Below are 23,115 nucleotides of genomic sequence, written 5' to 3'. Positions count from 1 at the left end.
GACTTGTCATAACCTCTGAGATCTGACACAAGTTTAAAACCCTGTACGTGGCTGTGCGGTCAGTGAGGAGACCTTCATGGATTAAGGCATTTGTGCTAGACATAGCTTTAACTTTAAAAGTTAACTGAAGTCTTTTCTGCAGTTAACTAACAAAAAACTGAAATTCTTCTCACCTATCCTTGGAAGAAATAAGTTACCCACTCAGTTCTTTTTGAGTCTTCAAAAACAAAGTAATGAAGTTAGTAAGAAATTACAGGATATAAACTTGCATTCAGTGAAATTGTATTTAGACCTGTTTGAAATTATTTAGGCTTAGCTAGCGCAATTTAAGCAGAACTTCATTCAGATATTGCAAAATAAAGCAAAAAAAAAAATTTACAAGGAATACTTTGTTTCCCTCCAAACTTATTTTTATTACTTGAAATATGGAGAAAAAAAAATTTAAAAATTATGCCTCTCCTGTTAGAGTACTTCATAATCATAAGAGAATTCAAATGAAGACACCTCTCAAGCCGAGAATAATTTGAATAGTTTGCTATTTTAACAACCTGCACAAACTGTAGACACTGTACGTTAATTTAAGACACGATGAAATCAACAGATCCATTTTCCCCTGTATTTTTCTGTTGTTTGAGTTATTAAGAACCAGTACTGAAAGAAATACCTGCAAAACTGTCCCAGTTACATCCACTCAAACTCCATACTTAATAAAATACTATGGAGACCCTGAAAAAAATAGAAACTGTCTTTAAATAGCATCGAGAAATGCAGTTTCAGATATAGCTGTGCATTCTCGAGTGTGCTTTTGCACAAAAACATACTTTTTAATAGTTAGATTCAAGAGCAAACCAATCACATAGATCCTTCCTTTACATTTAAAATTCTACATACATCTTAATCTTTTTTGCTTTGGTAAAATACAAATAATGGGAAAATCTGGGTAAAGAAAGCACAGTAAATAACATGGGTATATCATACCTTTTTTAAGAAATATGAGCTGAAATGTAAGGCATCCCCCAAAGTATTTTTGCATATGCAAGGAATGCAGTTCTTTGTAAACAAAAGCTCGAGGAAAGCAATACTGAAGCCAAAGAATCTTCCCTAGGATCCTTCCGATGATCCCAAACCAAGAGCAACTCTCCTAGGGTAAGCGTTTTGGAACTAAATCCTGTGAAAAAGAGAATCCAATCCTTTGTCTTCCCATACTTTTAAATCACGTATTAGATTGGCTCGCCTTGAAGATCTCCAAATTAAGAGAGTGATGTCAAAGTTGATTCTCAAGGGCACAAGCTTGTCTTAAGTCTATTTTTCTGGTACATCACTTTCTATAGATTTTGTGGCAGCATTGTTATGGCCTACGGACGCTTGCACAGTATTCCCACTGGTAACATTTCCCAGTGCCTGGGAATGACAGGCAGCCATGGGTTTAGTGGCAAGAAGTGTTTTAGAAGAATTAGACTGATGTCTGCGATGACCCGAATCCTCACCTGTCGCAGCAACCGGTCTTTTTCTGCCAGATTCTTCACTAATAGGAGGCTGAAAATAAACATTGGCAACCTGTTAAATGTTTTTCTGTAAGGCCAGGTATTTGCCTTTACATGTACCTGGAGGATCAAAAAAGACAGAGCATTCCATAATTAGGCCCTTAGTTAGGCCTAGTAATCTTAGTTATTCACAACTCTCTGATGATATTCTAAAGCTTTCCTGGCCGTTCAGCTGGAAGTGCAAGTGCATGACATATTAAGGATTTTAAACAGTCTTACAGCATTATTTAATTGTCGCTGCCCAAACGTTTGCCACAACTCCTAAAAAATGGAGGATTATAGACGATGATGGTAACGTAGTGCACCATAACCCAGTTATGAAAGCACGGCAGCATTATGCTCCGGAATCACACAGTTTGGAATTCAGCATTCTACAGGAAGGATACATTGAATTTGGCATATACAGTCTCAGCAAAGACAATGCCTGTCACAGTTCATTAGGAAATGCCAGTTGGGCATTAATTCATTTGCCAAATTCTTAAACAGTATAGAAGTCATCAGTCTCATCAGATGACAAATAAGCTATTTTTTGCTATTTCTTTCATTACACAGTGAAAATGGGTCAACACTTCTTACATTTTAGGCACCATACTTTGGTTCTAAAAAGAACATCTAGAATAAAACTGCATTTTTCATTTGAACTTAACTGTTTTTAATCGTGCTTCTTCTAGTCATTTGACAGGATTTGTAAAGCTGCCTTTTTGTGAAATGAAGTACTGTTCTCAGTTTACCTTGCAGTAAAAATATTCTACACCAAATATTTATTTAAAGTAGGTATTGAAACTTACATCCACTCTGAAGTCCTCCAGTCTCTTAAATCTACTAAGGTATTCTTGCAGTTTGGGGTCAATGGCTGGAGTCTTGTGCTGAGAGTATTTTAGATAAGCCCAAAATTTTTCCAGTCCATATAGCTGACCTAATAATGGAAAAAGAAAATTTTACCAATTTACAAAGGTCAGATTTAATTAAAAACTTAATATTCACTGGTAACTATATGTTTAAGAGAACTGTAAGATACCAGGAACGTGAACAAAAGCTGCTCTTGGGTTAACAAGTCAGTGCCAAAGAATTGGGATTATCTCCCAACTAAAGTTACCCCGGTGTGAGCAGTGACTGGCCTATGATAATTACCAGCTTCATAGTCTCTCTTTGTTTCTTCTTGGAAATCCTTGAATATTTCTTCCCTGAATTTCTTTTCTAGGCCATAGCTGTAAAATCTAAACAAGCATTCCAATCCGTACCTGTAACGGAACAAAGAGGTACGAAAATCTTATACATATGCTCCTCATTCCTCAGAAGGATGCAAGTTTTCAGTCTCTCCTTGCATTTAAGTAAATGGCATAGTCTCATTTTACCCTTCTCATACAAAACACTTCCCTTTCACATCAATTTTTATCGACCAATTGTTCTGAAACATCTTCACAAATAATCAAAACTGACTTTGGAAAATAAGGTTTGTCCCACGGTTTCAACTTACAGACACTATACACACACACACACACACACACACAAAATTAATACGAATGCTTTCACATTTTCAGTATGTTTGTATCCACAGCTTCAACATAAAACCAACCACAGTGGGTCAGACCAAAAGTCAGCCTAACCCACCACCAGTGCAAAACCCGATGTGTAGGGCAGGACTCGGTGTTCTTTCAGCTCCCGCCCACCCCAGCACCAGGGTTTCTGGCTCAGTACTTGGTAACACTCTGGCTTTGGCTGCCACACCGTCACCAGAGCCGCCTTGGGCCTCTAGACAGCTGGGACCTCCTTCTGTTCTGCGTTCATCTGCTGCCACCTTAGTCCCCTTGAGAGCCTTCTGAAGTTTCTCCTGGTAAACCTATCCTTGGATGATCACAGAGCATCAAGAAAGCTCAGAGCAGAGACACAAGGTATTATTAAAGCCACCTTTGTACCCTAGGGACTATCACTCTGCAGTGTCTCGGACAACATATCCGAACTTCAGGATTTCCATAGCCAGTGCTTCCTCACTTGGCATTCAAAACGCTGGGCTACCTTGTCTCTTTGGCTAAGGGAAATAGAGGCGGGGGGAACTGGGTGAAAGGAAGTGAATAATATCAAAGAGCTAAAGGGGCAGTGGTAATTTCCTTTGTGGTCATTTTTCTGGTATTTTTGGAAGGCAAGAAGCAGTTTGAACAAGTTGACTGAGGTTAAGAATGTCTTCACCTATGGAAGGAAGAGCCTTATGAGTGTTAGTAAGTATAGAGCTGACTTGTCACGGTCAACAAGTTACAGGATTTTGTAGAATTTGGGACTGATTACAAGTCAGGAAGTGCTGCACATTTAGCTATTTTATCTGCAAAGCACAAATATAGACAAACAGATTTTTGTATTAAAATAACTTATACAGACTGCTATTTTAAAGATTTACAAGGAATCAAAGCCAATACTAAAAATGTTCACTTCAGATATACGTAAACTTCACAGTCATTAAAATGGTAAGACCTCAACAGTTTTTAACTTCCAGGAAAAAGCAAATACCTGTAGTGTTCTTTTGCATCATCTAGAGCAAGCTGTTTGAACTCTTCATACATTTTCTTGTTAAAGTGATCTCTCAGAAAAAAGGACCAGAAACGAAAAAGTGTGTTCATTTCTTGGGACTGGCCAATTCCCAACCGTTTCCTCTCTGGAAGAAAAAAGAAAGGGAAAAAAAAAAAAAAGCCATTTTTAATTTTTCAACAGAATATTTTCAAGTGCTTTTCCATTAGTAAAACAAACACAAGATCTTCCAGTAACTTAAGTTTAAATTTGAGGGTAATTTTTTTGTCAGGGAATGTAAAGTTAAATGGAAAGCAGCGTTCATAAAATAGAAGCATCAAATAAATTTTGCTTTCCTTTCCCAAGAAAAATTAAGAATGAGGAACAATGTGGAGAAAATTGGTATCAGATGGCACCTGGTAACTTCTACCTAAAATTTCAGGAAGCACATTTAGCAGCTTACCCATTAGACACCTTCGATGATATTTGTGGTACACCTGTTGAGTAAAGCCATTTTCCTTTAACAGTTCATGAGAAGGATGCTGAAATTTTGGAAGAGAATTTGGGGTACACCCGTAAGTTCCTGCTAGTGGAGCTCCTTCTGAAGGCGAAGCATTGGAACTGCTGAAGGAAAAAAACAAAAGTATTTCTGTCCTATAAACAGTGCTTTTCTACAGAATCAATCAATAGTACAGTCACCTGATGACCACTACAATGCATGCCTGGCGTCCCACTCATATGTTTTCAGGTGCACCTCAAGAAAACCAGATTCTGTGCTAATATGTGAAAAACCAGGCAGTTTTGGATGATGATAGTTAAACATTACTGTAATGCCTGATTTTAAATGACCACTTAAAGGCAAAATCAGTGAAGTGGACATCAGTACTTCAAGTAATATTACTGCTACTATATCATGGATCAACAAACAATGTTGTGAACATAGTCAGTCTAGCTAACTTACTTCCAGATAGCCTTATATTCTATGTTTTTGTCCTTCTTGATCATTCTTTTCTTGCTTCCACTGTATTCATAAATTGTCTTTTATCACAGACTATTTCTCCATTAGCAGTGAAAACTAATGACATTGAAAACAAATTTTCTACGACAAAAAAAAAAAATTTACCTCACAGAAGAAGTTCTTGGCCTGTGGTCTCTGGAATCCATCACCCAGCCAACGTGGCATTCTAAGGGAGGATTTGTACTGTGTCTTGTTTTTCTTTTTCTTGGAGTCTAAGAAAGTAAATGAAGTATTTATTTCCCTAATTTGATTTCACTCATTCTCTCCCTCTTAAAACAAAGTTCTAAAAATTTTATATTTTGTCTAACACATTATAAAGTCACAACACTCCAGTTTCATAAGCTAAAGTTTAGTCTTATGGAACAAATTAAAAATCTTTAGACATTACACTTTTTCAGCAAGGACTTTTAAGAAATGTTACAGAGAAAACTCGGAAACCATTTTGTAGAAGTAAAAAAGAATGAATATGGTAAATATTTTGAAGATAAACAATTTTAAAAGTACAAGCGTTGTTTCATTTTCTACCTTTTCATTCTTGTTAAATCGACATGAGTTTTATGGGCTTTTTCTGGTTTTAAAAAAAATATTACGTCTTTACTTGTACCTTTACATCAATGGATCGTGCTTCTTTAACAACAGGGTAGAACCTGGGTGTTTTGTTGGGATCCTGTAGCCTTGGGGTGCGAGGTGTTCGCAGGGTGAAGCCAGGGTGAACACAGGGGGAATCTGGAACTGCTGTTGGCAGTGATCGAGCTATTGCTGCTGTTGGAAGTGCTTCAATACTCGACAAATTACAAGCTAGCTCCTCTGCTAAATCTGTAGGCAGGAAGGAGAAAACATTTGTTTTGAAAAGAAACTTAGGATTTTAAAGCCTAACCTCCCCTAGTATCTAGTATCCTAAAGGCCTGTTTCATTTCAAGTGAACTACATCATCCCCAAAAGATAATCAAATTAACAAAAGCACTTGGCGTAGAAGCAGTACAAACTGCTCAAAACTATGAAATAATGTTTCAAGCATGTCTTTGCTAGAAAATTTAAACCCACTTCTTTCTTACCTGCTTGTTCTTGTGTATCTACACTAGCAAAGTAATGGAAAATAAACGTTGGTAAAAGTGTAACCACATTCTTGCTTTTCGGTGAGGTGGTGCGTTTGGTGAGGTGGTTTTCTTCAACTATTTTAAAGATGCTATTAGCATGTATCCCAGTAAATGTTAATAATACTATTACATCAGAAATACCTCAAAAGACAAGATTTGGACATCATGACTGCTTAGTAAGGTTATGATGCAAGTAGAAAATTCTTCTAATCTCACTTTGTTCTATCCCCATTGCCCATAAAAATACTGGTTTCTAGAAACTGTTTCACAACATCACTAGCTATTACTTTACACATTGTAAATGCCAAGTTACACAAAAAGCAGCTAGTGTTGGTATAAAACCAGGTATAACAACAGAGAACACTGCCTACTGATGCTCATATATATCCTGCAAAGTACGAGTACTAGCTTCTTCTAATTCAATGGAAACCATGCTACTGATGAACAGCTGACAACTTGAAAAATAAGCACAGAAAAAGCCCCTCAGACTGCTGACTGAACCAAAATTAAAATATTACACAGGCAGAAAGAGTTAGAACACCTACAAAATTGTTCTTTGCTACAGAGATTCTAAAACCAAATATGTATTACTTACCTTTCCGTAACCCTGGGGGTCCCGCTGGAACTTTTTGGGTTGGATCAGCAATTGGTTCTGGTGCGAGATTATCAAATTCTTCCTTACTAATGAAATTTAGCTTCTTAAAGTTCTCAATCTCTTGCTGAATTAGAGAAAGCAAATTGTAAACGCAAAGCATGATAATGGATATCATCCTGAGAAACAGGTGAATTTCATAAAAGAGAAAATAAGCAAGCCAGAATTGACACAAAACTGCCCATACACAGCCAGTACAGATTTCTTTTAAGGGAGATGGAAGGAGTCTCTAGCACACATTGTAAAAAAAGTTGCCGTGAACACTGTATGTAACCTAACACAGCTCACGCTGCACTAGCTAAAAGAAACAGTTATGCCAACAAATGGGCGAATGGAGGCAGGTAAGGCCATCTACATGTGAATTTTCACAGACAAATAAGGAATATAAATGACTGAGATCCTGCCCTTTGCCAAGCCCAAAACCATCCTTCTTCTGCAGTAAGCGTGCCAAGGGAGGTCCTAGCAACTTAGGGTAGCTGAAGAAGCTCTGCTCCCTTCCTCAGGCTGCATCTAAAGAACAGCCAGTATTTGTAAATAAAGTGTTGAGCTTTTTTTTTTTTTTTTTTTTTTGATTGGTAGCTTAAACTGCAAAAGGACAGGATTTTCCAAGATGTGTGGCAACATCTCAAATCTCTCACGCCCCTACTCAGCTGAAGTTGGGGTGGGACATGTGTGCATCTGCATACTGTGTGTGAAAAATCTTGTTTAAATCATTGTAAAGAACGTAACAACAACAAAAAAGAAAATATTTTCTCTTGCTGTGTGCTATTTCTCACTGTCCTCTTCCGGTCTGCTGGTTTTCTTGGTCCATTTGCTTTGTAATAAAAACTCCACATTCTGAATTCTACCCTTATTTCTTGCTCTTATTCTCAACATTCTTTTCTATCTTTGTCAGCTCTTTTTTGTACCCACATGCTCTATTTGTCCTTTAAGCTTCCCCCTCCCGCCCCGCAACCCACCTTTGCCCTTATGCACGGATAGAGCTCCTTTCCCTCACCACTTAGTGTTTAGGTAACTTTGCATTTCCGTTCACATAATATCTGCTAGTGATACAGTGGGATTGCCTACAGACATGCCACTCACTGGGCTCGCTCGCACAAAATAAGGAGTTTCTTAATAAACCAAGAGCAGTAAGTGACAGGACTGCAGAGTGCCATGTTGACCTCTGCCTGTGCAGTGCTGGAGTTCAACTCATCTGTCATTTTACAGCTGCTTAGTATATTTAAAAAAAAAAAAAAAAAAAAAAAAAAAATCACAAAGCTGACACTCTCCTTCCAAAGTTTTGAAAGCCTCGAAGACAGGTGCCCAAGTACAGGCTAGGAAATAAAAGGGTTTCTATGAGAAAATAAGGTGTGCAATCTGAAGTTTCATTTGCTCACAGAGCTATCATTCTAACAAGCCACAAGGTAAACAGAACCTCAATATAAAACTACCTTAAAATGACTGTATTACCTTCCTCTCTTATTATCTCACCTCAGAAATGTGCCCCCTTTCCCTATGGCAGGGGTTTGCAAATGTTATGCAACAAGCTATTCATAGAACAAGAAAACACTGGAAAAGTTGAACCATCTCCAAAATGTTAAAAATAGTTCTAAAAAATATTCAGTTAATGTTTTTGGTCAAATCTGTGATAAGAAAAACTTACTGGTTTTGCTTTCAACTGTTTATAACATTATCAAAATAAAGAGAATTCAATAGACCTGTAAATTCAACCACTGTCACTTTTCTTTCAAAAAAGTGTAGCATTTTACAATTACTTAGCAGATGGCTGAAATTAATTTTGGAACTGTTTGGGCAGGCATAGTTTTCAGGTCAAAAATAAAGCGAGTTACCTTCATCATAGTGTCATTTTCACTCTGCTCCATCCACAAATCCTGTTCATAGTAGTATAAGCCATCATTAATAACTTTAGCAAGTTCTGATGTAATTTTTGCACGGCATACATGGTTGCCAGTACGATCTCCACCAGGATGTTTTCTCATATATGGTGGTGTCTGTGTTACAATCAAAATCTTGTTTATGTCCTGATCATCAATTTCATAATCGGAATCGCTATCTGACCAATCAGTAAATTTATTCTTCCGACCTTGAATTTCTTCCATCTCTTCATCAAACAAAAAATCAAGCTCTTCTTGTTCTTGTTCCTCTGGAGGTGGGGGTGGCTGTTGTTCATCTGATGTTTGATCAGGTATAGGAACACTTTCCTAAGTTGGAAAAGGTGATGCATTTTATATTTGAATTGGATAGTGATTATCCAAACAGGAGACAAATATAACATGATAGAACATTTTCAATAAACAAATGTACAGGAATTAGAAACAATACAGCCACTTGCATATGTTTATTAAGTAAATTACTGTTCTAAATAATTCTGTCATAAATTTTTAGACCAATTCTCAATGCACATTACAATACATTTTTCAATAATCAACAGGCACAACTGTCCCTCAGCAGAAGAAAACACAGTATTTCCTTTTCATTTTAGTGAGCTTTGGATCGGGATTTTAAATGCAGTTAGTTATTCTAGGTCTGGTAGAGTGAGAAGTACGCACACTAACTGCGTTGCAACATCAAGCATCACATACATTAAGACGTGAAAAATCTTGTTTTACAGTATAACCTGAAAGTTGGCAGGTTTTGCATTTGTCTGTTTAAACACAACTCAGAGGTTTTTGATTTTACCTTTAGTTTGACCGTGGATGCACGATGCCTCTTCTTCACTTCTATCCAAGGTTCAGAGTCCAAATCAGGCAAACTTGTAGACAATCCTTTAGACATTGTCTGAAAATTACTCGTTTCAGTGTTTTCCTTTGGACTCAGCGGGCTTCCCATTCTTGGAGAACTTGGTGCAGACTCTAGCAGTGGAAAACAGTAGTTCAGTTCCTGTTGTGGGTTGTTCTGTTGTTTGGGGTTTTTTTTGTTTTTTTTTTTTTTTTTTAAATTGTTTCACTAGTCTTTCTTTTAACCGCAGCTACCATTTTTCTACCTCTCTGGTTAAATATAACACTGATCAGCAGAATTTCTTCTCATTTTTAGGAGACAGCTTTTCACAGTTCACTTAACATTTTAGGAAAAGATCGATTCTAGCAACTTATTTAAGTGGAAAGTTTCTAATAGTCTGAGAGAAATTATGTGTTATTCAGAAAACAAGAGCAGCATCATTAGGGACGTATTTTCTCCACACCATCCTCTAGCTCTATGGATGGGTGCCTAACTCAGTCTTCATTCTTCCCATTTAATTCCAGCCAACATTTTAGTAAAAGATTTCCTTGCCAAGGGTTGTCAGCGAACAAAGCCATCTCCTGATTAATAATGTGAATGAGATCCCCATCCAAAACCAGGATGCACCAAATAAGAGAGTTACCTTTCAGCTGCTACCAAAATGAAGCAGATTTTATGACTAACTTAGGATTATTATTACTACTTCTACTACTAAAGGACTGTAGTCCATCATATTATGTTCTGGAGAATGGTCACAGCCGTAATGCAGAAGAGAGATTTTTATCTACTTCACATCAGCCGTGCCAGCCATGTGACTTGGCAACTGCAAGGCTGACAGGCATATCAGCTGAATAAGCTGTTACCAAATGTACAACTTCTATTATGAAATCAGTATCAAGAGGCAAACTTCCTAAGTTAGACAGTCCTAAACTTATGTTTCTATAAAGTAAATCCTTTACCAGTATGTGAGCCAAAAATTTGGCCTGGTATGAATTCCGGACAATTGATGAGCTGAGAAAAGTCAGTTGGTGGCAGACTGCATGGAGGAGGACCTGGAATTGGCCACTTTTCTGGATCAACCCTTTTTCTTATCCTCTGATCCACAGTTTCAACTTCTGTACTATCCTTTAGGGCCTGTGTGACAAGCATATTATACCTTTAAAAACTTTACATATCCAGCACCATCCAAAAAAGAAAAAAAACCACGAACTTTGCCATTTATAGCCTCTTTATAAAATCCTTGTCATTGCAAACAGAAATCTTTCTTAATTTCATAGCACTGATTTTAAATGGCAGTACAAAATTAACTAAGCAACTTTCTACATTCGTACTTCTGAATTATTTTACCTCCAAAATGAGTGCAGCATTTGTAGTCAGAGCTTGCATCCGACGGAAGCTAGCAATCAATGAAACAGGCAGAAATCCTTGCTGGTCCATCTTTCTCCTCAGAAAGAAGTCTCTTTCCAAATTTTCTGTGCTGAAATAATACTCACTGCAGAAAGAAACATACAAATATGAGCCTATTGTAGGTTAAAGAAAATCCTAAAATAGCAACTTAGGGAGTCCTTGTTAAAGCCTTTCATTAAAAACAGAGCCTATTTTGTCATCAACAAAATCGCTCTTTTAACAGGTGTATCATTATAAGCAAGACTTACAGAACAGCATGCATGCTTGACATGTTAAGGAAAGACTTATGATCCAGCACAGTACATAAGGGTATAAATCAAAGCCTTGTTACATTTGCATATATGAACTGCATAAGGAAGAACTATGCTCACTTTTTCTTTCACCCGCCCCCTCCTTCATTACTTACATGAACAGAAGGCAACAACATTCTCTTAGCCTCCATATAGATGAAGGACAACTACTGCTTATAGTCAGGGCGTAAGTTATTTCCCACACAGCAGTATCAATGCACCTTCACCCTGAACTGTATCTTTTCTTTTCCCAGTTTCCAGTATATTAGAAGGTTTAAGTATCCTATCTGAGTGTTGAGGCACATATATGTACTCTGAATCATTACTTAAGCATGCTTGTGGGAAGATGAGAAAACAAAAATAGTAATGTTGTATTTGTCATGAAACTGTACCAAAAGGCACAACAGTTCATGGAGAAAGGTAAAGTCTGAAAGAAGAGATGATGTTTAGTGGATAAAGAGAAGAGGGACAAGGACCATTTCAGGAATCTGACAATACCACAGAACAAGAGAGACGAGGGACAAAGAAATAGCAGAAAGACAAATCTTCTTAAACAATGAAGCTGCTCTATGAAATGATCAGTGTGTCAAGATGTTTTACACTTAGTGAAGAGAAAAAGTAAGGAATTCAAATCATGATCTGTCACACAAAGCAAGGGAATGAGAAAACATCCTACAAAAAAGAATGGAAAAAAACCCAATTTAATAATTCAAACTAAAGTCTAGGCCTTTCACAGAGTTTACACATCATACCATGATTTTGCATATTACATCCAAGGAATACTACTCCTCATCAGGTTCAAGAAAATGTAGGTAGAGAAATATTTAATGGAGAGCAATTAAAATTCCATGACACAAAAATAGAGGTAGTGCAAAAATAAAACAAGAGAGCATTAAAATGCTAAGGAAAAAACCCCACATGCAAATGTAAATAAAGTTGATTCTAATTTCAACAAAGTATAAAATGCTAAGTGTCTCCACTGAAGTTGGGATCAAGGCCAAAGTTACCAAGAGGAGAGGACTCTGATGCCATCATTGACCCAAGGAGAAGCTTCATACCATTTCTTTCTCTAATTTTTGGAAGCTAAAGGAATTCGAAGCAAAAGCTCTCTATGAGAAACACTCAGCTCCAAGACAGAATGAATATAAAGTCTCAAAGTTGGACAATAAGACATATGACAAATGAAAACATTGCCATTAAATCAGAGCGAGAAGAGAATAAGGCTTTCGAAGAATTAAGCTCTTACTCAGAGCTACATAAACTGATCAGTGAAACAACTGTGCGCAAAGAAAGGTTTCCTTCAAGAATATCCTATTTACTGCTCTGAACTGCCACATTTCTTTTCCCCTCCCAATCTAGAAGATAAGCAAGCACAAGAGCCACGTATCAACATTTTACTAATGTTACCTTTACAGTCATACAGTAAAGGTAAAATCTTGTAACGATTCACCTAGTTAAAAATTCCACAAGCAGAAATGGACAATGACTGAACTTGACTCAAACTGCCTCACTTGATGTCCATCACTCTAGAAAAAGGAATGTGAAAGACCATTAATGATAAATGAAGACAATGCACAAGTTTGCTCCAAGTAGAGGGCCAAACCTAAACACGCACACACCCTTCAGCTTTTCTTTTCTTTTTCATTTTCCTCAGAGTCCCTTTGCTTATTCTTGAATTGATGCAGACTTGAATGTATGTCTGAACTTTTATTTATTTCTTTATTTTTTAAAGAAAGAGGACTTTAAATAGATTTCTACTGCATGTTGCAGACTGAGGAGTGGCTAAGCACTGAAATTTTCAGACTGACAACTTCAGCCTGTAATTCAAAACGTTAAAGATATTTTTGTATATAATACAAATAATACTCTCTCTTGTACATCAAGCTCGTTCTTGGGACGAACATAAACTGCTTGATAGCGGTGTATTTCTTATTGTAATTACACATCAACTCAGTTGGACAGAGTCTCTAAGATTTTTCCCTATTAAGCAGGCAAACTGTTTTAAAATTCATCAATTCACTAGGATTCAAACCAATCTCACTTCTCTAATATACCCTGATTTATCTTGGACTCCATAAGGAACTCTGAGACTTAACAGTTCTGTGTAGCTTTATTCTATACATACTTCCTTGTTTGGCATAGTCACTTTAATATAACTACATTATGAAAGGCAGACAAAACCATTCCCATTTAGAAGCTAGTAATAGGTAATTGATGAATAAAGTCTGTTTCCCATCATTTTTAATGTGATAAAAGAAGTGAATAGATAAAAAACCACTTTTTTTTTTTTTTTTTTTTTTTAAAGGAGCATAAAAATAGTGAAGTTATGTTCTAAACCTGCTCAAGAATCTCTCTCTCTCTCATGGAAAGCAAACTCCATAATCAAACTGCCTTAGGAGTTCATATCAGACAAGCAACCAATGGCTCTGGTTAGCCAGCCATGCCAAGTCTTCTATTGACACCTGCCACCCTCTTGTTGCTAAAATAAAATACAAATATAACCAGAAGTCAGATGTGACCAATGCTGTAACTGACATTTTTCTCAGCAGAGGGGGACATCATCATGTCCTACCTTAGAAGGTCTGGATTCTACACTGCATGCCCAGAAATCTGGCCAACAGTGGAGTGTCTGTGCTCCTCCCTCATTTGTCTGAGGACAGTGCAGGCCGATTATCCTGACATGGGGGTACATGTCCACTGTCAGGTCTCATAGGGGCCTGGCAGCAAGAGTAACAAAAAAGACTGCAATAGAAGTTTTGAAGTTGATAGCCACATGCCAGATACTTTCTGCCCTTAAAGAGGCTTTTTTCTTCCTTTTTGCGTCAACTGTAACAAAAGAAGCAAGAATAAAATAAGCAAGTTGCTTTATGGAATACAAGGGCAATCAAAAACCACCACGAAGGCATCGCAGAGAAATGCCGTTGCAAGTACAGAAGATGAAATATCTGCCAGTGGTGGAAACTGTCTCTTTAAAATGAACTAGTAGTTTCCAAGCCCTTTTTGACTTGTCTCCTGGTGATAATCAGTCTTCCAGATGGTTTCTCATTGCCTAATGGTGTACACGAGAAAGTAAACATTTCAGATTATTGAAAAATCAAGTATCATTGCAAAACTACTCTCTTTCAGTTAAATGTTTCAGGTGAAACACTCTGAAAACATAAAACTAACAAGACTTCTCAAAGTGAAATTGAGAGCAAATAAGGGAAACGTCTAGCTACATCACACCCAAGAAGAGCTTTATAGGCAAACAGACCAACAGTACTCAAAAGCACAAGCTCAGAGACATCCATATCTCAATTACATGACAACATAAAAAGAGGGCTATGTACCATAAATAAAGCAGGTATACGAGTTAGAGCCAGACTACAGCACAAGATGCAGAACAGCTTCCTTAAAATTCCTCCCCATCATTCAAGTTTTTCCACCCCACTAGTGAATAAATTCAAACCGACACTGGTAATGGTCAAATCAAAAAGTTAAATTGAAGTGCCTTAATCTCCATCTTTATATGGATAATAAGGATTAAACACTGTTTGAAATGAGTTATTTTAACTAGATCTCTAAAAACATTTGTACATTAAACAATCTACTTACATTTGATGTTTTATATATTCTTTGAGAAGTGCTTCATCCACAGAATACATCTGCACTCCTGTTCCATCACCATAGTAATACATCACACTAGCATTAAGCTCAGGTTGAAATACTTGGTCAGTTCCTTCACCATACAGTTCTTGATAACCAACGGAATATTCAAAGTTCACTTCAAAATAAAGGAGAACATAAAAGAAAGATGATGAAAAATATTAAGTCCAGCACACAAATATTTTAAGGCATGATACACACTGCTATTTTACTGTTGGTTTTCAGCATCTGATTTTAAAAAGACTCAAGCTACTTAATTATATTAAGTTACAGGATATGTTTTTTGAGACAACTCTTACTTCATGTGCAAACAGTAACATTATAAACATAGTTTTAGAATTTTTGCTAAGCATCTACTTCTTTGCATACTTCTAGGGTTTCCTCTGCCTCGTCCTCTTCCTCTGCCTCGTCCTCTTCCTCTGCCTCTGGAGGATCCTCGAACACTGCCACCCTCACTTCTCACGCTGCACACTTCATCATGATCATCTCTCTTTTCTCTATCACGACGCCAATCTTTAAGAGAAAAAAGCGTAATACTTGCAATCATAATTAACTATCACAGTGACAAAAAGTCCCTTGTAACATAGACTTCTCAGCTTGTGCCCAGACAATCCACTGACTCAGTCATGCTGGCTGAAGCAGAAGGTCAGATCTGAAGCTGCAAGGGTGAAACGGTAAGGTTTGCCCAGCCATGCCTGAAGGTGAGTTGGGCAGAAGCTCTTAGCAATAAAGAAGAGTAAATGGGCTTGACTTCTGAAGCAACTGGATACTCTGGTGCCAGCTCAGGGATCACAATACCTACGATCTGCTTGGGACGGGAAGGAAAGATCATGCAATTCTCCTTCCAGGCATGATACTAGTGTCTCCTCCCTAGAGAGAGCTAGGAAGAGCTGCTAGCTCTTGATGATCCTGCTCGGGGTCAGATTTCCACAGCAACGGCTCTCTGCAGCCTCCCTTTTGTTCCCAGAAGCAGTCACCTACCACTCCCCTGACTCTGCCCATTTAACAGCAATTGTTTATTCTCTGCTGGTTGTGCCCCAAACTGAGCTTTTAAGTTAAGGATCCCTTTTTGATAACACATGCAAATCTAAGACGACTCTGTAAGAATTAATGTAAGGTTTTCATATAAACATGTGGTCTGCACATAGCAAAAGACAGCAAGAGAGAAGCAGAAGTAAGGAAAGCAAGCAGGTCCAAACCAGACCCCAGGGACCCTGGGTCCACTCACCACAAAACTTAAGGACAGGTTTAATTCTCACTTTACTTATGAGAGAAAATTAAGCCCTCTCTCACACCATTTCTTTCTCTTTTCCTAACACTCTCGGAGACTTTCATCTTTAGTCAGTCACCCTTGCTTGAAGTTTCTTTAAGTTGTAATTGGATAGTCTTCCAGATGCCGGGGGACCTCTTTGTCAGAGGAATACCTGGGGACACAGCCCCTACTTGATCAAACTGAGAGTTGCTAAATTTAACAAAGGACTGACTAAAGATATCATTCTTTGTTCATATTAGAAATCTTGTTTTACTACTAACTATTTTTAGTGAAACCTACAACAAAATATGTATGCTCATACATTCAAGTTCCTGTACTTTATTTTCTGTCAAGTAAGACTCTGAATTTACAAATATCATAATCTGTATGTGTGTGTCTCACTGGGAATTTGGACCTTAGCCTTCACACTTGCTACCCTCAACCTTAGAGATCCCAAATACGTAGGCATTATTTGAACTATTTCCCCAAATCACTTTCATTTTTGCACTCTGAGAGTACATGTGGCTCAGACATATGCAAAAGTCCTACATATAACACCTTCACGAGCCAGAGTTGTATTTAAGCCTGAAACAAGTTTTTTTATTTAAACAGCCAATGTTCCTGAAGAGCAAGAGATGTTTTATGTTCTCTCACACCTGAAACTGGTCACTAGAGCCTTGGGGTAGAGTTCATGCTACAAGTTTCCGGTCATTTGACCATCCTGAGGAATAATTGCTGAAGAAAGTGATACACTAGTAAAAATCCTCCCCCTGCCACTGTCCATCCCTCAGACATCCACATCAAACCCTTACATCCATGTTCCTAAAATGACTTCATAAACAAATCCCATCTCAGTAGTGTGCAGCACTTACTATAATGAGCAAACATTTAAATTGTTAATGTATATTGTGATTTTAAAACTTAAACACAAATACATAAACCAAAGAGTTACACTCAGCCTAGGACTTCTGCCATCTGACAAGCTCTATTCAGAACATCCAAGGACCAGATGCAGCACCAGCTACGGTGCATTTCTCCCTCTGTTGTGCTAATACAACTTTTTGCATGGCCATGCTGAGAAACAGGTCGGGGAACTGACGGAATTGGTCCAATTTAAAGGAAAAAACAACATCAGTAGAATTGCCAAAGCAGAGTTCAAAGTGTAGGTCCACAAGCAATATGCTCTGGTGGCAACAAGCTGCGGGAATAGCAGTAGAGCAGGACAGAGCAGCCACCTTATGAGACTATTTCCAAACTTTCTGCATCGTAAAGCTGTGGTCCAAGACTCCGTAGGGAGCCATGAAGAGAAAAATATATGCTGCTCTGATTCAGAGCACCAGCACGTGCTGTAAAGATAGACTGTTTCCAAACTCACTCAGCAGAGTCAGTGATTGAGACATTACAACTCCGATCAATTTGTGAAGAGGTTAAAAAAAAAGAAAAAATCTGACAGTAAGCTTTTAAGCAAAACTTTCCAATTTAAAATTTCTTGAACTACAGTACAATTTATTTACTTTTTGCTGGTTATTGGCAAATATTAACACTAGGTTTTACTTAGTATAGGCAAAGTCAAGTTTCAACATAAACTGCAAATCTAGTGCCTACTTATGTGGTATTATACTTTACTTGCCACAACTAGAAAGACCCAGAGATTGAAAGCTACTTACTTCTTGTCTCATTCCGTCTGTTGTTATGAGGTATTAACTTGTTTGTTTCCAGCAGAAATCTTGAGCTAGTTCGAGAGCCTGGTCTTTCTTGACTGTCTGACCTTACATCATCCAAGTGAAGTGGCACCCATTTCTGCTTGTTACCTTGAAAAGTTAATATATTACTCTTAATTATAGTATTACCTGAGGTTTCAGCTCTGAAAAGATTCTACAGAATTCTTCTTGTAGAACTAGTAACAGTTAATTTCAAAGTTTAAAAACTGGGAGGAGCTTAGGATATGATGAATGACTAAAAAATAATAGATGCAGTAAATGGGAATTTCTCAAACTGAAAGGTAACCTTACCTAAGCTTTAAATATATGAAATGAAGGTGAGCTTTTTTATTTAATGAATTTTTAGATGTAAGCTCCACTACCAAGAATTTATAGCTACATAAGTGTTAAATATATACAGTAAATTCATTACTATATAATTTCACAACTTGCATATGAAACTTAAAGGTAAAAAATAACATATCAAGTTAATCACTAAAATAAAGATTTAAATCACAAACCATAAAAGTTCTCCTGAGAATTTAGCTGTGGTACTGTATTTTTACCTTGAGATTTTCAGATTAAGTTCATTCATGTGCATCAAAAATTATTAGCAAAGCTGAATTTTGTTGTAGGCTGGCCTAAAATATCCACTAACCATTTATTTAATGATAATATTTGCTGTTCTATACTTGATTGGATTGTGAGCTTCATACCCTTATAGCCAAGAAATATAAGCAAATGCAAAAAATGCGTTATCCACACTGGGGGAAAAAAAAAACCCAGGTTGTACCTGTGGAATGCTTTGCTTTAGATTTCCACTTAGACTAAAAGAATTAAAAGCAATAAATGATTTGTTTTTAAATATATACATAGGAAGATTAACAAATCTAAACAACAAAGGTCTTTAGGATCTGAAGAACTACCAGCAGGGAAGCAAGAAAAAAAAGCAGCTGATGGCAGCAATATCTTAAAACTCTCTCAGCTGTTTCTCCAGCCTACTCCAGTCTACTGACCAAATGAGATACAGGTTTGCTTCCTGTTTTTAATGTAACAGTTTGGATCAAAAGGAAATGAATAACCTGGTTTAGTTTTCAAGTGATCACTTCAAGGTGTAAGCTAATAGTAAAACATGAAAATTGAAGTGTTAGTATATATAGTAACACACACATATCTACATGAAGTTAAATTAACATAGTGCTATCCATTTAGGGAAATAAAGATATGACAGTCAGTAATGGTTTGTACAGCCACGCTAAAATTTTCCAGAAATTCTCAGAGCTGCATGGACCATCAGTAGAACGTGAGCTGCCTTTTCCCCAGAATTCCTATTTGACTAAACATAACACTCCAAAACCTGAGAAAGGAAGCCTGTTTTAAGCTTCCTAGCAGAAAACAATATATCCTGTTATCACCTAGAAAATGCAAAACAAAGTTTCATCAAGTCATTCAACTGGAATCAATGTAAGTGTATTGATGGTGACTTATTGCATTATACATAGTGCCCAGACTGACCTTTTTTCCTTTGGTTATTAGTTTGAGCTTCATCTTCGCTAATATTATCTCCTGGACCATCTGGCTTTGCCTCTGGGTTGTCCTTGATTCCATTATTGCTTTTTTGATCAGATTTCTCCTCCTTTTCTCTTCTATTCGTTGGCTTCTTACTGTGACTTACAGTCTTACACTGCAAGAGATACTGGTAATTATTTCTGACAGTACAGCTGCTGATAGCAAAAGGTATAAATTTCCTTTACCTATTAAAATTCCTTTATTATTACCTGTTCTCAACCTCTTCAGTAGGGTCAGTTTTAAGAACTGTGTTGTTTTGTGAAGTCTCATTTTAAATAGTTCTATTTTCTGGTAACTTGGCAAGACTATTGTTCAGATTGATTATCTTTAAAAAGCTGTGCTTACAGAATACTGAATGGTAAATCAGAAATTGCCACGATGCTGTACAATCTCAACAGTATGCCAAATGTTCATGTAAACTATAAGGAGCCATAGGTCTTAACTCTGACAATTCTGTTCCACTAAATCAGAACATGAACCAAAGATCAGAGGATGTGGAGGTATATGATTACAGATTTTTTTTTTCCCACATTAGAATATGGCATTTACTGGGTACCATGTGCCTTTGAGTAGTGCCAGCATCCTGCAGATCATCACTTCTTGGAAATCCCACAGAATAACAGGTTTCAAAGAAGGCAAAATGAACAGCATTTTAGTAAATAGTGGAAAGTTTCATTTTTCCCCAGTATCAAAACAGGCTGGGGGATGAAGGGATGGAGAGCAGCCCTGCCGAGAACGACTTGGGGGTACTGGTGGACGAAAAGCTGGACATGAGCCGACAATGTGCGCTCGCAGCCCAGAAGGCCAACCCTATCCTGGGCTGCATCACAAGTAGCATGGCCAGCAGGTCGAGGGAGGTGATTCTTGCCCCTCTACTCTGCTCTGGCGAGACCCCAGCTGGAGTCCTGCATCCAGCTCTGGAGCCCTCAGCACAAGAAAGACATGGACCTGTTGGATCGGGTGCAGAGGAGGGCCACAAAAATGATCAGGGCGATGGAACGCCTCTCCTGTGAAGAAAGGCTGAGAGAGCTGGGGTTGTTCAAACAAAAGTATTGCATAGTGGAACTGACCACACAATCTTCAAGAACAGCATTTTTGAGTTATTAGACTGTAGCAAACGAAAAGGCTGTGCATCTGAGGTATAAAAAGCACAGGTGAACTTATTTCTAACCTTATGAGTAACTAAGGAAGGAGTTTGATGCACAGCTGAGAGTTATACACCTCTAACGCCACCAGATGTATCAGCAGCTTTAGGATGCAAGTCATGCATCCTTCATGATATTGTTAAATATATCACCACTGTCTCCTTCTGAAGTGGTAGTCTCTTCCGTTCACATCTCACCAACTGACAGGAACACTGATGACGGAGAAGCTTACAAATACTTTAAAAAAAAAGTCAAATCAAGGATCTTGTATAAATCCCTAACCACAATCGGATGTATGCACACACTGAAGTATTCTAACTGGTTTGTGAGCAACTGAACGAGTATTAATTTATTGGCATATAATCTATTCAGGTTTTAAAGATTCTTCTAGCAATCTCAAAGATTTTCTTTGAGATCCTGTAGAACAAGCTACTAGAGGAGGCAAATTCTACCTAGCAGTAAACATAAAGTTGTGTCAAATCTACAGACATCTATAATTTTGACCTGCAACACTAAAAGCCTGGTTTAGACACTTGAAAATGTTTTGTTGCTGACATGAATAACAAAGTTATGACAATCAGTTGAGGGAGAAGGGAGGGTGTTAGAAACTGAGCCCGCGGAACAAATGATTCATGCCAAACTGCCTTAATACTCTTTTTCAGTTCTCATTTGGAGACTTTCAATTATATAATGCACATTGTTGAACCCAAGTCTTCTGGTTTGCCTCACCAAGAAAACAGTAAAAGCATCACAGGGGTGCTGCAGAACTAAAGCAAAGCGTGAAATGGCACCTCATAGCTTGCAATAATCTGTGCTCTGTTCTTGTTTTAAATAGCATAAAAGAGGTGTAAGATATATTATGCACTTATCACTTGAAATAAAGTGAAAGGAAGATAATTTGACGGAATAGATGTTAGCTAAAGATCCAGCAAGGGGAAAATATATCAGAGGAATAAGGCAAGGATAACTAAGTTGTCCTAAGACAACCTGCACAAAGCATTCTGAGCCTCAAGGGAGGGCAGCATGTTCACAACCCCAAAGGCCATCTCATCTGTGCATGAACTTCCCAACAAAGTAGAAAAGGAAAATACGAGTTTTAAAATGATGGAGTAAATATGGCACATTTTTACCTACATGTCCACAGCACACATCTAACAATAAATGGAGCTTACATGTGTGGGCTTGTGAAGGGTTCAGAAATTCCAGTACCAGTGCAGACAGTTAAGCACAGAGCAGTATCCTGAATTATTGACAAAATTTCTGCTGAAACCCTACAACATCCAAAGCGCGTTCTGGGGGCAACGGTATTAAGCAGAGAAGTCAATATGGTTTTTAAAAAGTAATACTGAAGATAACAAAGGATACTTACTTCATTGTTTGCTATTTCGCTTGGTGTTGGCCAGTTTGTGATGTCATCAAAATCACCAGCCTGCAAAGATGACAAACAGTTTATACTACTTCCTAGATTTAGTCCTTTTTAATACATGGAAGATGTCAGTCATGACTCAGACAGCCAGAATACCCCTTTGAGCAGAATTGTTAGAAGTACCAATTTTTACAAACTGAGAAATACAACAGAAAACAAACACACAACTTTTGAAAACAAATATGATCAATTGTAGAAACAACTACTCATTGCAGTTACATCTAAATCAAGGTCCAATACATCTTAGCTTGTAATTAGTATAACTGTCTAAAGAATGCTTCATGAAGAACATTTTAAGTGGGCACAGCCAAAAAAAAGATAGCAAGCAAGCAAAATTTTCTACGTTCTATTACATCTAAACTAAAATGGCTTATGACTTTTGAACACACATAAAACAATTATCAGATTAAATGTTGTCTTACACATAGCTTGATTTAAAGGTATCTACTGCTTGAAAGTCTTTTAGCTTTTGGAAGACCTTTGAGCACAGTTATTATTCAACCTAAAAAGGGGTGGCTGTACAGAATTTTAGAACCTTAATTTTTCAACAAAAGGATTCAGTGCCTCCTGTTGTCACAATGATAACTTTATAACAGCACAGAAAGCACACACATCACATAATACGCAAAAAGGATTTCCAAAACTAATCTAACATCACTTGTGCTCAAGTGATGTTGTTTCTTTGCAGCCCCTTCACATTTTTATATAATCCCATTGCTTTTTTAAATCAAAGTGCTTTTCCTTATTCCTCATACATACACCACTTTAGCATGCCTTCTAATTTTAAATTTCCCTTCCTTTTTTACTTTTCTCTGTCTTCAAAATTAACCATTACCAAGGCAGAACGTAACACTTCTGGTTGTAACTTCAAAATACCTTGCTATCTTTTTATTTTAGTAGTATCAGCTATTTACCATATTGAATATTTACAGCCAGAAATACTCCTTTAAAATTATTTCATTTTCCTACCATACTCTCAGCTGAGCTAAATGCCAGTTTAGATTAACAGGTTAGATTAACTGGGACTTCTAGCACAATCAGTGCAGTAACTCATAGCTAAATGTCCTTCTGGCAAATACAAACCTTGCTGCATTTCCTTGTCCTGGGTTTCACTGCTTTTATAACTTTAGTGGAATTTTGTAGTTCTGAA

The 23,115-nt window shown here is 37.4% G+C and overlaps 1 protein-coding gene across 1 annotated transcript; it reads right to left on the bottom strand.

The window, feature by feature from the left end:
- Window positions 1-1,302: 1,302 nt before the first annotated feature.
- Window positions 1,303-23,110, bottom strand: LARP1B (La ribonucleoprotein domain family, member 1B; the record flags this gene model as incomplete). The annotated part of the gene is made up of 18 exons (XM_009588056.1): window positions 1,303-1,536; window positions 2,333-2,460; window positions 2,676-2,785; window positions 4,047-4,191; window positions 4,507-4,667; window positions 5,167-5,273; window positions 5,666-5,877; window positions 6,754-6,877; window positions 8,643-9,014; window positions 9,493-9,665; window positions 10,491-10,665; window positions 10,879-11,023; window positions 14,823-14,991; window positions 15,243-15,386; window positions 17,793-17,936; window positions 19,341-19,509; window positions 21,909-21,968; window positions 23,049-23,110. Coding segments are annotated over 18 exons (2,834 nt in total), but the record flags the coding sequence as incomplete, so codon positions are not given.
- Between the last annotated feature and the right edge of the window lie 5 nt (window positions 23,111-23,115).

This window comes from Fulmarus glacialis, unplaced genomic scaffold (assembly GCF_000690835.1).
Source record: "Fulmarus glacialis isolate BGI_N327 unplaced genomic scaffold, ASM69083v1 scaffold35981, whole genome shotgun sequence".
Lineage (NCBI taxonomy): Eukaryota > Metazoa > Chordata > Aves > Procellariiformes > Procellariidae > Fulmarus > Fulmarus glacialis.
Note: the sequence above shows the minus strand (reverse complement) of the source record. Positions and strands in the feature narration are given on the sequence as shown.